Source organism: Mauremys mutica, chromosome 1 (genome assembly GCF_020497125.1).
Source record: "Mauremys mutica isolate MM-2020 ecotype Southern chromosome 1, ASM2049712v1, whole genome shotgun sequence".
Taxonomy (NCBI): Eukaryota; Metazoa; Chordata; order Testudines; family Geoemydidae; genus Mauremys; species Mauremys mutica.
Window position 1 is genome coordinate 21,711,351 of NC_059072.1, and position 15,978 is coordinate 21,727,328.

The 15,978-nt window shown below is 39.0% G+C and overlaps 1 protein-coding gene across 3 annotated transcripts in view; it reads left to right on the forward strand.

Moving 5' to 3' along the window:
- The window catches only part of CACNA2D1 (calcium voltage-gated channel auxiliary subunit alpha2delta 1), a 636,415-nt gene that overhangs the window by 360,552 nt on the left and 259,885 nt on the right, over positions 1 to 15,978 (forward strand). For all 3 annotated transcript variants that reach the window (XM_045030029.1, XM_045030036.1, XM_045030046.1), the window contains one exon: positions 8,801 to 8,930. In XM_045030029.1, coding sequence (XP_044885964.1) covers positions 8,801 to 8,930 — 130 coding nt within the window. The remainder of the gene's footprint in view (positions 1 to 8,800; positions 8,931 to 15,978) is intronic.

The following is a 15,978-nucleotide window of genomic DNA, read 5'->3' on the forward strand; positions in this document are numbered from 1 at the left end:
TAACCCTATCGCTAGGCTCATTGCTCAGTCAGTCCTTCAGTCTCAGCCCCTTCGGAGCTGCCTTTCAAAGCCATTTATCCACTCTCTTCTGGAGCTATCTCCTTTGATCCCAGCCCTCCAGCTGAGCCACCACCCAATATTAGTTCATTAGATCTCCCTCCGGTGTATATCAAAATTCAGTAATTGTTGACCTCCTTTGGGGTATTCAGTCCCCTCTCTGGGCCTGGTACAACTTCCTCCTCAGGGAGTCTGTGCCTGGTGGGTGGACCCAGGCCCATGGACTACTCCATGCCCCAACCCAGGGATCCTATAAATAGTGGTCACCTGCTGCTTTTCTTTAAGTCTGCTGCTGCTACTGTTCCCTGAGCCACTTCCCATGTGGCCCATTCACCTTCACCCTTACCTCAGGGCAATCTTTTTTTGAGTCCCAGCAGCTAGCCAGGAGCTCCGTCTTGCTCCCCCAGTCCCTGCCAGGCACTGCTCTGTCCCTGGTACTGCAGCTCCTTCAGCCAGCCAGGAACACCATCCTTGCTCTTCCAGCTCCAAGCAGTAACTGAATTTCTCTAGCCCTGTAGCCCCTTTTATATGAGCCTGCTGGTTCCTGATTAGCTGTTCCCCTACAGCTCTTCTGTAGGCCACCCAGAGGACTCACCTCAGCATGGTGCCTCTGGGCCTAGTACACACAGGGTCAAACCTAAATCTTATTTGAATTTCCATAAATTTTGAATTTTTTTTGCCAGTCTAAACCCAGCTCATATAATTGGGTGTTAATTATTTTCAGGGGCAGATTTGAGGGGTGGAGGATTGCATGTAATAATCATAAAACTTGAAGCCCTATCTGAGAATAATATTTGTTTTACAAATCTATTTTAAAAAGCCAAAACCAAATTAAAAAACAACAACAAAAAACCCTGAGATTTAACAGCAGGTAATTCTGAAAATTTTGGGCACCTAACATTTGACTGGATACTTATGTAATTTAAAAGGAGAAGACACTTTAATGGTGTTCATATTACATAATGGCTTATGCTAATAATATTTTTCTTTAATGCATAAATGTGTCAATTAAAGGGTACGGTGAAAATTACCACACATGCCACTCCCTAGCAAAAGATTTGGATATGATCTTATGTTTATCTTTATTTGATTAATAAAACATATTTGTTGAGATTTAAAAACTAAGTAATAGACACATCAATATATTATATGAATAAGTGTATTAGGAATTCTAAAGTAGTGCTATTTATTAACTCCATGTTTGTGGACTTATAATTATAAGGAGTAAGCCATTTTGGCTAAAACAAGAACCACTAAGAATTCTAAACTCTAAATTCAGTCTGAACAGAAATTGAAGTTAAAAAAGTGTATTTGTGTATTTGTTTATTCATTTCAATTCTCATTTCTTGGCTCTAGCAGTGTACTAATATGTGAGGATAAAAACAACACTTGAGGCATCCAATGGAGCCAGAAGCTCTGGAAATTTCTCAATTCTTTTCTTTCAAAATTTCCAGTTTTTGTCTTCTGACCACAGAAGTTCAGAGAACATTTTTTTTCCCTACACATGATCTGGATTACCCAAACTACCAAGCAATTGGAGGTGTACCTATCAGTAGCCTCCGAAAATCATTTTATTTCCAGAACAGACTATAAATATATATGTTTAAGCTGTATTTTAAATAATTACAAGGCAACCTTTAGAATTTCCTTTTATGATGCAGCATATTGCATAATTTGTAGTAAAAGTATACAGATTCTACCTATCTCTTGGTGTAAGGTTGTCTATCTCTGTGGTATGTGAGCTCTCAGATTGTATTAAATATCTACATAGCTAGCCTTTGTCAGATTACATAGACATCACTGTGATTTACTCATGTGCATAAAGTCAGGGACATGCTGAAGTGTCTTGCTTAATTAGGGCCTAAGGGCTGGATCTTGCAAACTCTTGCTCCTGATATTTATTGTTGTTGTCATATATTATTCATATTGTGACTGGGCCAAGAAGCCCAAGACAGGTTTTGGTCCCACTGTACTAGGCTTTGTACAAACACCTATGAAGAAAGGACCTGAAATAATTTATAGTCATAGGCCTTAATCCTACAATTGATTGGGACGCAGAGATATCTGCATGGGCCCCATTGAAATCAAACAGGGTGAGGTAAATTGCAAGATCAGGGCCTAGGAAGTCAATGGCACATTTCTCTTGAGTAAGCAAAACGTGCATGGAAAAGATTTGCAGAACTGACCCAGTTTCAGACAGACCGTATAATTCAGGCCAAAGTTGAGCAGTCAGTGTCATTACACATCTCTTATAAGTGCATGTGTATCTACTGGATTATCACTGGAAAAACTTTCTAGAAAAAGTGGGTATGAATGAATGGCCTGATGGAGAAGGGGAAGCAAGGAATTCCAAGCTTTATCTGTTAGCATGGTAGAAGCCATCAAGATGAGTGAATCAGAAATGCAAAATGAGCATATAGGATGCTGAGACGGTTGGAAGGAGTATAGTAGTGAGAGATTGAAAACCACTGCTTTATTTCATCCTCTTTTTCATTTGTGGACCCTAAATAATTTTGCATCGAGGTGCAGACTTCTTTGGGAATCTTTGACCTAGTCTGCAGACCTCCAGAGGTGCACGGCTCATAGGTTGAACACCACTGTTCTGTGGTAAAGACAACCTTCTGTGGACCCCTTAGACATAGTCTGTGGACGGACCACAGGTTGAAAGCCACTGAAATAAAGAAAAATTGTTGGTAAGAATTAAGTGAAGCAGAAGCTTGAAAGTGAAGATGGAAAACTTGAGCAAAGCATGAAGACTTCTACGGGAAGAGAGAAAGAAGAGAGTGACACAGAATAGCATAATTTACTCCTCTAAATTCATAACACCATTCTTATGATTGAATTCTGTCTCCTACATCCAGTCTGTGATGTTACTCATAAAAAAGGAAGTTTTGCAGCCATACAAAACATATTCTCTAGACAGCAAAATCATGTGAAATTATTAGGTATGTCAATCCCTGTCCATGCCACACAAGCACAACAGTTGTCTGGAATTATAATTTGTCTTTGGTTTGGATTTGCATCTGTTTAGCAGCTAATAAAGCTAATTCCACCTTTCATAGCATACATCTACCCTGTGCCATTTTGCACCTGTGTTAAATCTTTTATGATTCTTCAAGAGTAACTTTCTTGGTTTGCATCTGTAAGTAATCTGCCAAAAGAAAACAATTCAAGAGTAATTTTTTTTGTTTCAGTTGTATGGTATTTTTCAAACTACAGTTCTATTTTTAGGCTATCTGTTGCTAATAGCTACAAGAAGCAGGAATCAAAAATATTTTAATATATTTATGGAGGATTTTTTGGTTTATCACCCTCTTAATGCAGTCTACTGGATTTTTGCTGGAATACAGTATAAACTCTTATACACAGATCTTAAAATTATAAGAACATTTAATAGCAGATGGGGCGGGGGGGAAATCTACTCACCTTCCTGTTACTATCATGATGAAAGAGCAAATTATATTTTACTCCCCTATCTACAACAAATGAAACTTAAAAGTAGTCAAAACCTCACCCCACTCTCCACAGGTGAATGGGAAAGTTTTCTAAAGGTGTTTGTCTGTATCTGTAGTTCTGTAGGTTTGTTTTCTAGATAGGTCTCAATGCCACCCATTACCATAATATCTGAGCACCTTATGTGCCTGAATGAATTTGCATTCACAATAACCTGGGCGAAGTAGGGAAGATAGTATCTCTAGTTTACATATGGGTCACTGAGTCACATAGGCCCAGATCCACACAGGGACTTAGGCGCCTAAACCCTAGATTTAGATGCCACTGCAATGCACAAAACCCCCATTTGAATGCTGCGTAACCCTGACTAAACTCACTAAGCACCTAAAGTTTCACTGTAAAAGTCTTTATATGCTTATGTTTCTGTCTCTGGGCATGCGTGCAATCTCTCACTCTAGACATCCAGATGATTAAAACCCAACATAATCTTCAAACCAGGGAGAGAGAGGTGGGAGAACAACTATCTACCTGCAGATTGTGGTCCATTCAAAATCCAGCTGGAGGAGTTTGTGGTGGCTCCCTTATAACCTTTACTCACTGGTTAGAGCACTCACTCAGGGTGTGGGAGACCAGGTTCTAGTTCCCCTTGACCTGATAAGGAGAGAGGATTTCAGTACAGTCTCCGGTCTCTCAGGTAAGCGGCCTAACCAGTGGACTATGAGAGATTCTTATGCTGGCTCCCACATTCTCTTCTGTTGAAGCTGTTCCACTATGGAAAAATAATTCAGCAGTCATTGGGTCCAAGATGAATGAGAGTGACTCTGTAGCTGGGTGGTCAGGGCATTCACCTGGGTGGCGGGAGACAAGGGGCCAGCCCTCTTGCTCCTATGACCATTTAATTGTGTTTCCCCAGTGGAATAGCTTCAACAAGAGAGCCTGAGGAAGGGCCATATCAGAATAACCCATAGCCCACTGCTTAGGGCACTTTCCTTAGAGGTGAGAGGATTTGAATAGGAAGAATCTTTCTTATCAGGCAGAGGGGAAATTAACTCAGGTCTCCTACCTTCCAGGTGAGTGTTTTAACCACTGGGCTGAAAGTTATAAGGGAGACACCACTGTTTCCTCTTCCAGCATTTCTTGCAAGAACAGCTGACACACCCAAGTGTGCCTGATTCTGACAGGGATTCCCAGCTGTGGATCACAAGCAGAGATAGACACCTACCTGCAGCACAGTCTTAGGGACCTAACTTGTTGGAAAGAGTGGGGTTTAGGATACACCATTCTCATTGGCATTTCCCATTGGTTAGCTTAGGTGTCTCCCTGCCTAACATGCTGGTTTTTGTGGATACCATTCTTAAGCACCTATTTCTCCCCAGGCATTGTATAGGGAGTTAGGCTCCTAACCCAGGGTTTGTGGATTCCAGTGATTTTTCACAGTGTCTAAAAGTTAGGTGTTGCAACGCTCAGTGTTATAACCAACGTATACATGTCTTTGTGGTTCCAGGTCATAGATTTAAGGGCCTGATTGTTGGGTGGGGGGAATGGGGAGAGTCTCCAGTTTACTTCAGATCAAGCAGTAAGCAACTTGGTCAAGGTCACAAAGAAGGATTATGGCAGAATCTATATTTCTTGAATCCTAACTAAATTAGTCACAACATCCACGGTCTCTCTTCTGGTGCTGAACTGTGCATGCATGGGGAAAAAATATATTTCTTAAAGTTAATGTCCTAAACTGGTACAAATGTGAATTGAAAGGAGAAACGGATGGTATCTGCTAAACAGGGCAGGGAGAAATTGGTCTGGAGATTTATTTCAGAGAAATAAGTGAGAGATTTTGCTGACTGTCAGTGGTAGTAAGAATGTAATTCAATAAGTGTAGGCCGAGTTCGAATAGATGGAAAATTAATCTTCAGCTTCTGTCTCCTCTGGGATTTTTCTGTGCCATTATTGATTGCATTTCAAGCTCCTGCCTCAGGAGAGAAATTGGTTGGAGTTAGATTTTAATTGTATTCACAAGCTACATTAGATTACTTTCCTTCACAATATATGTGCTTTGTGGTATGTTTGTGAAAACAAAGTTGGTCTGGATATTAAAAATGTAACCAATACATTCTTAGTTCTCTCATTGTTATTGTGTGATTAATATGTTAATGAAAATACACTTCTTTTTTTTTTCTGTCATGGACAGTGTTACTCTGAGTCTACATTATTCTAATTCAGATGTATTTTTCAGGGGGAACTGGTAAATTCCTATTAATTACTGAGAAACCATTATAACAACTGGATTTTGTCAATTAGTGACTAGGAGTGAAATTCATCCAGTTTGGAAGGACCCAAGCACCATTTAAACCACTTGGTAGATTGTGGACGGGAGATAGGCAAATTTGTTGGGCAATGGGGTCTGGGTTGTACCCATTGTCATCACAGTGGCTCTCTATGCCAGCCCAGAAAAGGTCAAAAGTAGGCACTTGAAGGGAGGCTGCTGGTGCATTTCATGTGAATCCTTTGGGCCCAGTCCCTTGCATTTGGGGGGCCACAGAGACCGTGATCACAGCCATGCATGTGGTGAGGGAATCGAAGTGAGTTGAGGGAAGTGAGTGAATGAACTCTCAGATCTATGTAGTTCTCCCTTTGGACCCATGGAGCACAGACAGAAAAGATCACATACCCTGGCTTGATGAGCTCTGCAGCCAGAGTTCTCAGCTTGGGGAGGAGTGCTGGTAGGAGTTTCAGGGGGTCTTTGGGGCTAGAGCTTCTGGGAAAGCATAAGGCCCCTGTGTGATAGCTCAACGTGGGAGTGGACCTGCAGCCTCTTCTCCATGCCAGGTGGGTGGGATGTGGGCAGGCTAACTCCCCCTCTATCCCAAGAGAATCATAGGGGAGGAACAAAGAGAGATTACCTCGCCTAGAGAACCCTCTGGGATGCGTGCCTTCCCCCCTTGGCAAGACGCAATCATCTGAGCCTGTATTTGCAATCAACGATTCTAATATCTCTTACTCAGAACTGAATTGAATCCTTGCAGAAAAGAGATTGCAGAGATTCGTGTCCAGCAGAATACAGAGTTTTCATAATCCTTCCAGTGAAATATGAAAGCTCGCTCTTGGGAGCACTACTTTTGTGGAAAACAGACTATAGTGAAGCTTTGAAAAACCCCCACAAACTTAAAACAAACAATCTTTGTCGAGAAAGAGGGGAAACACTACATGGTTCTGGCATTTTATAGTGGTAATGTGGCTTGATGGCCCCCAGCATTTTTTTCTGAGCATGTCAGCATAGAGTTTGAGACTGTTAGTGCTGATCTCCAAAATAAATGACAGTGCTAGGTATTTTTGGTGATTTGTTTAATCAAATGGTTTGCAGGCATGAGAGAAATTTTCTCACATCAGCAACCTGTTGTTGGGATCTCATTTACAGAGTTAGTCTAGCTCATTAGTTTGGACAGCATGAGACCAGAAAATAACTTACGACCACCACACCAAAATTTGCTAACTGTTAGGCAGCGTTTCAGACTTGGAAACATTTACACAGCCCTGTAATTGAAAAGCAAGAATTATGGTAAAACATTAATTGAGCCAAATTACATTGTGTCTAGAGCAATGTTAATGTTCCATCATTTTGAACCATAAACAAATACAGTAATCTATAAACAATCACTGTTTTTGGATCTAGTATGATTGTTTAAAATTTAGATATAACACCAAGAACTTCTTACTGAGACTCCTGTTTTCTTAAAGGGGGGGTGGATATTGTGTTAAACTGAAATGTGTCATGCAACATTGTGCAGATGTATCCTACTCTATCTACTTTCCTGGTTTTAACGCTAAATTCCATCACAAAAAAAAAGAGAAACTTCTATGTACAATGTACAAGGGCTAGACTATAAACAATTTACAGCTGCTGACATATGTTAGTCCATTGGCCTGAAGTCCATTGGACTACTTGTGAAAGTAAATGCCGATCAATGTGAATATGTCACCATCTGTCCCTAAATAGGGACTAAGGATTATAACGTGTTCTGCACATTTTACCTATTCACGTAAATTCTGACTGGGGCTTATGTGGATACCCAGGTCAGACAGGAGTGTTAGGAGCCTCCTGACATCCTTGCGCTGCCTGAAGAGAGACAGACAGAATCACTCTCTCTGCACTTAGGAGATCATAGGACTGCTACCCTCCACTGCTCCCCCAAAGAGGGTGAGTGGAGGAGGCAAGAACATGGTTGTTTCTCTGCTCTGGCCAGCAAAACTGGCTTTTCAGAGAGCTGTCAGTTGCATGCCATAAAAAATAGCCAGTATTGGACTGCCCAGACTCTCTTCCCCCAGGAGCTCTGGCAGGCATTCTGTCTTCCAAAGTACAATACCTCCCAGCTTCCCTGCTGGAGCAGTGAAACGTTACACTCCCCTGTATATACGATCAAACCTTTAACTAGTACTGCATTAGGACAAGTGGTAGGGCAGCTAACGAGATGATAGCAGGGGGTTGGACTAGATGACCTCCTGAGGTCCCTTCCAACCCTGATAGTCTATGATTCTATGATATTTCAATGGCTATGATATTTCAATCAAGCCATCCTATGGTTGCCTTGATATTTGGTTGAGTATGATTAAATACTACAGTGATGGACAGCATAGAAACGCATCACTGATAATCTAAAGACAGTTAAAAACTGTATTATTCTTAAAAACATAATATATCTTACAAAATCAGTGTATTTGTGTATAATATTATAAATAACAATATAGTGATACTTTATTTTTATATTTATTATTGCTGTTCCAAGTAGTTAACTTTTATGGTGAGTTTTAAAAAAATCCTGTGAATACTTACATCATGTTCCTTTCCTTTTCTTCTCTTGTTATAGGCCAAATGAGCCATTTATGTAAAATCTACTTATGAAATGTACAACATTGTAGCAATTTAGGATTTCCAATCTGCAAGATAATTTCCTAATAGGAATATGGAAATAAATCGTATTTACACTTTTCCACCTACAGCTTTAGAATGAGCTTGTAGCTGTAATTGATTATGAATAAGTACCATGCAATAAAATTAAATGCTCTTGCACTACATTGTGTGTGTATGTGTTTTCCTTATATATATTAAACATGAATCTTGGTGTATAGTGCTGGTTTCACCTTTTCTATATGTCAGAGAGAGAGAAACATATACACACACCTAGCTATTAGAGAAAGATTATCAGTCTATTCTGTGCCAAGAGGCAAATGTGAATAAAATTTTACTTAACATAAATTTTAATATTTTGTCCATTGAATGTTTTTTCCTTTAAAGTCTGAAAAGAATGAGACTGAAACTGGAAGCCAGAAAATCAGACCAGTGTTTGAAGATGATGCTGTTTTTGGGCGACAAATATCTTACCAGCATGCAGCAGTCCACATACCAACAGATATCTATGAAGGCTGTAAGTAGCATGTGAACACATGGTTTTATAATTATAATAAGCTTAATATGTGGACCCCATTCATAAAAGTAAATAGATGTGTGCCTATTTTTCATTTGTGTTCATATCTTTTTGAATGCTTTTCTTTTAAAGAGTTTCACATATGGTATATTAGGTACGATATTCCTATTATGAGCTAGAAGAAGCCTTATTTAGTTTATCAACTATTTGTGAGAGAGGTAAAGATCTGCTGAGAGAAGAACTGAATTTGGGAAATGGATCAGGGAGCAGGAACTGAGAAAGTAAATTCTTGTGAATGTCCTAATTTTCTCATCCATTCACTCTTTGTGCTGTTTTCTCATTTAAACTATTCTCGACAGCTCTTCCTTAGATGGTTTCAGCCTCAGGCAGAGATGAGCACTGAAAACATCTGAAGTATTCCAAAAGCATATACAGTTCATTGAAATAGCATGCTGTTCAAGATGGTAGTACTTGTACTGCATGTAGCTTATCTGAAGCACTTTTTGGTAGACCAGACCTTTAGCAGAGAGAGTCGAATGAGTTCTCTTCAAACTGAGCCAGTACAGGAAACAATAGCGCTCAAGTTTCCAAGTAAGTAATTACAACAACCCAAAATTCAGTATTAAATTCTCTCTCAAAATAGAATATTTTCTTGCATGAAACGTCATAAAAAGGTACGATATGGAGTAGGAAGACACAGAAGAGATGCTACACACACATAGAAGTGCCTGCAAAATTATAAAAGGAGGGATCTGTCTTTTAGTTCCGTAGTTAGCACTACTCATTTTTATTCTGCAGACTTTTCTAGTCTGCCAAAATCTCATCAACAGGAATGAGACTCTAATCTGACCTGTATTTCTTTAAAATTCAAAGCCATCATTGTGTGTCTGCATCTGTAAATGATATAGGAGTGAAAATGGAAATGTCAACAGGATTGGGGAGGGAGGAATCATAATGACTGGTATTCCTCATATGGTGCGTCTGAACGACACAGATTTAGAGGATTATTCTGGGATTCTGACTTTAATAAATGCTAAAGTTCATTTTAATTGAAGGATTAAAGTGAAGACAACAGCCATTTCCTTGCCTTATTTTTAGAGCTGCTTACATTTAGCTGCTAAAATCTTATGAGAAATCATATGGTTCCCATCACTGGGAGGCTAATTTTTTCAATGCTCTATGAATTGAGATGTGATTCGTGGTCATGGGAATATTTAAAGGGTCTGGATCTTGCGTTAAGGTTCTAGGCAGGATTTGTAAAAGGCATGTATATGCCATAGAAATATTTCTGAAGTAATTTTACTAGCAAATTTTCTGTTTAATCTAAAGGGAAAAACCTGTCACTTCCATAGCGCTGGTATGACTTTCGTATTTAATGAAATGGATCTAAAAGATTAAAATGTAAATACTTTATGAGAGAGGACTGTTTCATGACTTGTGGTAGATGTGGTTCATGAGAAATTCATGATTTTTTTGACACTGACCATCACATTAAGTGCCAGAATAAAATGCCTGGTGATACGACTTTTGATTTAGATTCAGAGAAGAGAAAGTCTTTAAACCTGTCAGATTTCATTCTCTGTCAGCAACCCCTCCCACTCCACACACACACACACACTCACTATAGGGTAATAATGTGTAACTTTGACTTATAAAGTTACAAATTAACTTTATTTTTGGGCCCCAACTTGTAATAAATTTTATAACTCTTGCAAGTTACAGATTTCATATTAATGAGCACAGAAAACAGCACCAGATTTATTTTTTGGTGGCAAAAGACTAGTATCTGGAATGTAGCAGACAAGTTTGGACAGTCATGTATCAACAAATACTGTTTTTAACACTAGGATATAATTCTTTATCAAAAGCAAATTTCTTCAACAACAAGAACATTTTCTTTTTTGTTCATAACCCAAGGGAGAGTGATAACATCAGTTTGAAAATATGTTAATTCATCATCTTGCTGTTTAAATTAATCAAACTGCTGTTTTCTTGCTCAGCTTTTGGTGCCCATTACATAATGAATGGTTGTACAGTTTGAGAACAGTTTGATTTGCAACTCCTTGACCTACTAGACTTCTTGCAAACTGTCATAAGGGACTATTGCAGCGAATACCTCTGAAAAACAGTGGGTGAGACATAATTTACAAGTTTTAGAGTCTGAGATAAAATATCTTTTGTAACTGAATCATAGCTTGGAAAACAGGGTTAGGCTTTTTAAATTTTGCTTTTCCTTATATATCTTGGGGGTGGGGTATAGGATATAGAATTGGATGTTTATATCTCACAGAACAATCTAAAGGATAGCTCCCTTGAATTCTCTCCTCTCTTTGGAGATTTGCCTGTGCATCATGAGGTAGAAACAATGGCTGTGAGGGACGGTTACATTTCTCCTTATGGGTCTGAATATTCATTGAGGTCTTTTGACCATAGCTTCACCTATTTTCAATTCCTTTCTTGATGCCTAAAGTGTGGGCTTTAAAATCACTGCTTTCTCACCACAGATATTGTATTGGCTTCCTCGTTTTACAATCAGCCTTGCTTAGGGTTGATACATAACTGCATCTCCCCAGGAGCAGATGGGAGAACAAATTTGTGACTGCCAAGAATTACAATTCACTCCTGCTGGTGTGGATAGGGAGTAAGTTTTATGCTATCTCTTTTTGTGGAAAAGCTTACTCCTTGCTATGTGATGAGGGGCACATCCAGGTCACTGCTTGCCATTCAACACCCCTTCCCTGCACACATGCTTGCAGAAGGGAATATCAGGGAAGTGATCTGTGCTATTGTACCTTTAGGGCTTGGCTACACTGGAGAGTTGCAGCGCTGGTGGAGGCTTTACAGTGCTGCAACTTAGTAACTGTCCACACCTGCAAGGCACATCCAGCGCTGCAACTCCCTGGCTGCAGCGCTGGCTGTACACCTGGTCTGCTTGAGGTATAACGAGTGCAGCGCTGGAGATGCAGCGCTGCTCGTCAAGTGTGGCCACACACCAGCACTGTTATTGGCCTCCAGGGTATTAGGAGATATCCCAGAATGCTTTTAACTAAATTACTCTCTTTGTTTTGTTATGATGCCTCTCTTTGTTTTGTTGTGGGCTCAGGGAGCTGCTTATCTAAAAAACAAACACAGCTCTTGTTTGCTGTGATCAATCTGTAACTGACTGTGAACAATCAATTGAGATAACCCACTACCTTGCTGTGAATGAGGCAGGCAGGGGGATTAGTGTTTGCTTGAGGAGAGAAACAGCGCGGGGGAGGGGGAGAAAGGGAGTCCTTTGGAGCAGCTGCCTATCTGGTCTGCAGGCTGTTTGCAGTTAAGAGTAAATGAGGGGTCGGGGAAATTTTCAGATTTTGCAAGGCAGGGAGCTGATACACAGTGTTGGCTCCAAAAATCCACTCTCTCTCTCTCCCCCGCTCCCTGTCACACTCCACCCCACCCCCCTCTTTTGAAAAGTATGTTGCTGCCACTTGAATGCTGGGATAGCTGCCCATAATGCACCACTCCCAACACCACTGCAAATGCTGCAAATGTGGCCACACACCAGCACTTTCCCTACACAGCTGTACGAAGACAGCTGTAACTCCCAGCGCTGCACACCTGCAAGTGTAGCCATACCCGTAGTCTGAATGGGCCCAAGCAGGAACATAAGGGGAGCCTTAATCTCCATTTCTTGCCTGCATGGCAGAGTATGAACTGCCAAAAGGGGGGTCTTGGGTCAGCCTGGCTAAAACTGACACAAACCAGGCCTATAATTTTCAGCATTTTTTAGGGTTCCATTTAGGTCTCAAGATAAAATCAAAATTATGTTCAAAACAAAAATGACCCCCGAATCAACTTTCTGCTACGTGTTTTGGGAAACAGACATGTGTCTCCTGTTAACAATTACATACATTTAATGTCTAATTCCTATACAAGGCACTGGAACTAACTTTCTCCTCTCTAAGCATATGAGTGGAACTGCAAGCCAAAACAGAGCCAAACGTCAGCATAAGGCAAGTAAGGTGAGTTGCTTCAGGGATACCACCTTCAGTTGTTCTCACAGTTTGCAGCAAATGGCAAATTGTGTGAGTCAGTCATAGCTCCAGTTAAACCTCTGTACTGGTGTTGCTGCAGACTTTGGAAAAGGTGCTGGATGAGGTACCAATGCAGATACTTTTTATAGTCATTCCAGCTTCAGTTGTTATAAATGTTCACCCTAAGTTAAAGGTTTACAAATTTTCAGCAATCAAGACTGCCATCACTTCATTATCTAATTAGTTCCAAAGAGTTGATGAAAGTGACAAATCAACACTGCTTACATACAAAAGCAACAAAGAGCTTTTCAACATACTGACATCACTTTGAATAAGTCTAGGCAGCTTCTAGTAACCCAGTAGAAAATCTCCTTCCACATTTTTGAGAGCAATGATAAATAGTTATGAGTTTTCAGATGATTGAATTAGTTTGATGAAATATTTGTTATGGTTTTTTTTATCCTGAATGAATTTGGTATTTTAAGGTGCACTCTTTTTATTGGTATAGCAATCTAAATTCTCCTGTCTCTTTTAAAGAGTAAAGGTGAAGACCTGGCCCCATTGAAGTTAATGGAAAAACTCCTATTAACTTTTATCCAGAGATTTCCCCCACAGAATGAAAATTTATATAATTGTTGGGTTTTTTTTAATTTCAATTCTTACCTATAATAGAATATGCCAATGAACTCAAACATGTTGTTATAATAATAATTAGTAATTAAATAAATATTTATTTATTATTTTCTGATGGAATTCTTCTGATAGTAATTCCTATGGTATTTGCTGCTGTCATGAAACATCAGCTACTGATGTGACATTATAAAGTAATATATCCGTAAGATTTAGTGCATTTTTGGCCTGGAAAAGAGTAAGTCTTTAAGAACAATCTGAAAACTATCATTTTGAGGCCTCGGTAATTAGGACATCCATATCCTTAAAAAAATAGAATTTGCACATGATTCATAGGTGGCTAGATGCCTGGAATATTCCGAGTTACAAGTTTGTTAGAAAAATTATTCCTTAGAAAGTAACTTTAAGGCCATTAGGGCAGGTCCTATATGTATATGTAACATAGTCCATATGTAGGATAGATTCGCCTGTCAACAAGAATACCAAAAGACTAGAAAAACCCCTTTGGTTTTTATTCTCATAATATCCATATGTGGGTAGTAAGTAAGGTTTATTTCAGGAAGGGTCTGTTATATTAATAAAGGGTTTTATAAATAGGTTGGAATGCTACATCTTACGGATTTTAGAGAAGATCAAGGGAGTATTAAAAATTTCCTGTGCGTCTTTGTAAATATTTTAAAGAGCTAATAAATGCATACAATAAAGGTGTTTTTTCTTCTAGGCAAGACAATTTTATTTCTAGAATTATTTTGTTGTGTCTATGAAAGTGATAAAGATTCATGCTATCAAACTCAAATTGTGGTGATAACATAATAGGGATATTAGTATTCCAGTGTTCACCTTTTGTGGGGTAGAAAAGGGTAATTTAAAATTGTTGGACTCCAAGTAATTTTATTTTAGAAATTACTGTCCAGAGAAATAAGAAAAGGTAGGCCAGCTCTTACTACTTGTTTCTTTTACTGCCAAATCAGGGAAAACCAAAATCAAAATATGCACCATTGTTGTAGCCATGTGAGTCCCAGAATATTAGAGAGATAAGGTGTCTGAGGTAATATCTTTTATTGGACCAACTTCTGTTGGTAAGAGAGTTGAGCTGGTATGTCTCTAAGCTCATCCTGCAAGCTCCCCCCGGACTAGGAAACACCAACTGAAAGTGGCACCAGACCCTGCCAGAACAACAGATGCAAAACCTCCAGACTTATCTCCACTGCTACAATAATCAATGCCCCCAACAACACACCTTTCAAGATCCATGGGTCCTACACAATCCCATCACATCATGTGGTATACCTCATCCAGTGCACTAAATGCCCCATTAACAACTATGTTGGTGAAACCAGACAGTCACTATGCTCTTGAATGAACTCACACGGAAAAATTATAAAAGACAAAACCACCATATCACTTGTGGGTGAACATTTTTCACAAAATGATCACTCTATATCTGACCTCTCAGTCCTCATCCTCAAAGGAAACTGCCCAACACTTTCGAAAGATGAGCCTGGGAGCTTTAATTCATAACTTAGCTAGACACTAAAAATTGTGGTCTTAATAAAGGCACTGAATTCATGACTTATTGCAACAATCTGTAACCCACTAACCCCCTTTTTGTCCTATGACTACAGGGCTGTTAATTGGCCACTTCACCTTGAATGGTCCCTTAAAATATGCTCTAACTACTTGTGCTAAACTACCTGTTGAATGTACAATTAAAGAGAGATTTTAGCATAAATAGTTATTAAATAAGTTAATTCTTCATGATAATTTTTTGGAAAGAGGATATTGTTGTCTTCCTGCGATGGGTGAGGGAGTTGCTTGAGCACAGCCAGTAACTAATTAATTCCCCATTTAATTATTCTATACTCAAATGGCTTCTTGTATTAGTAATCAGTTTAGCAAGGTCATTAAATTTGAGTTTGGTGCATAAAGCATTTTACCATTTACATAGCAGTGATATTAAGGGAATTATATTAAATGCTCATTTTGTTAAAATACTTATAAGTAAACCATCCAAAACAATTTTCCATTTCAACCTTTAAGAAATAATTAAAGGTTTAAAACATTTCCTACTATACATGTTTTTCCTAAAGGCTTTTCTCAATAAAATTTTTAGAGTATTTATAAAAGTTACTTTAACAAGAATATTTATATAATTATTTGTGTGTTTTTATTTAGAAGTTTTCCTTGGAAGGGTGAAAAAACCCACATTACACCTAGATTTCTTGCTCTGATAACACAATCCTACATTCATTTTCATAGGTCTTTTCCTAAAACATGAATGTTTTACATGTCTTGTTTTTCTTAAGATAAGGTTTATATTTGAACCAAACTGGTATTTTAATACAAGAGGGGGGAGGGCAGGGTTCATTTACCCCTGTGTTTTATGGTTTGATAAGAATCTT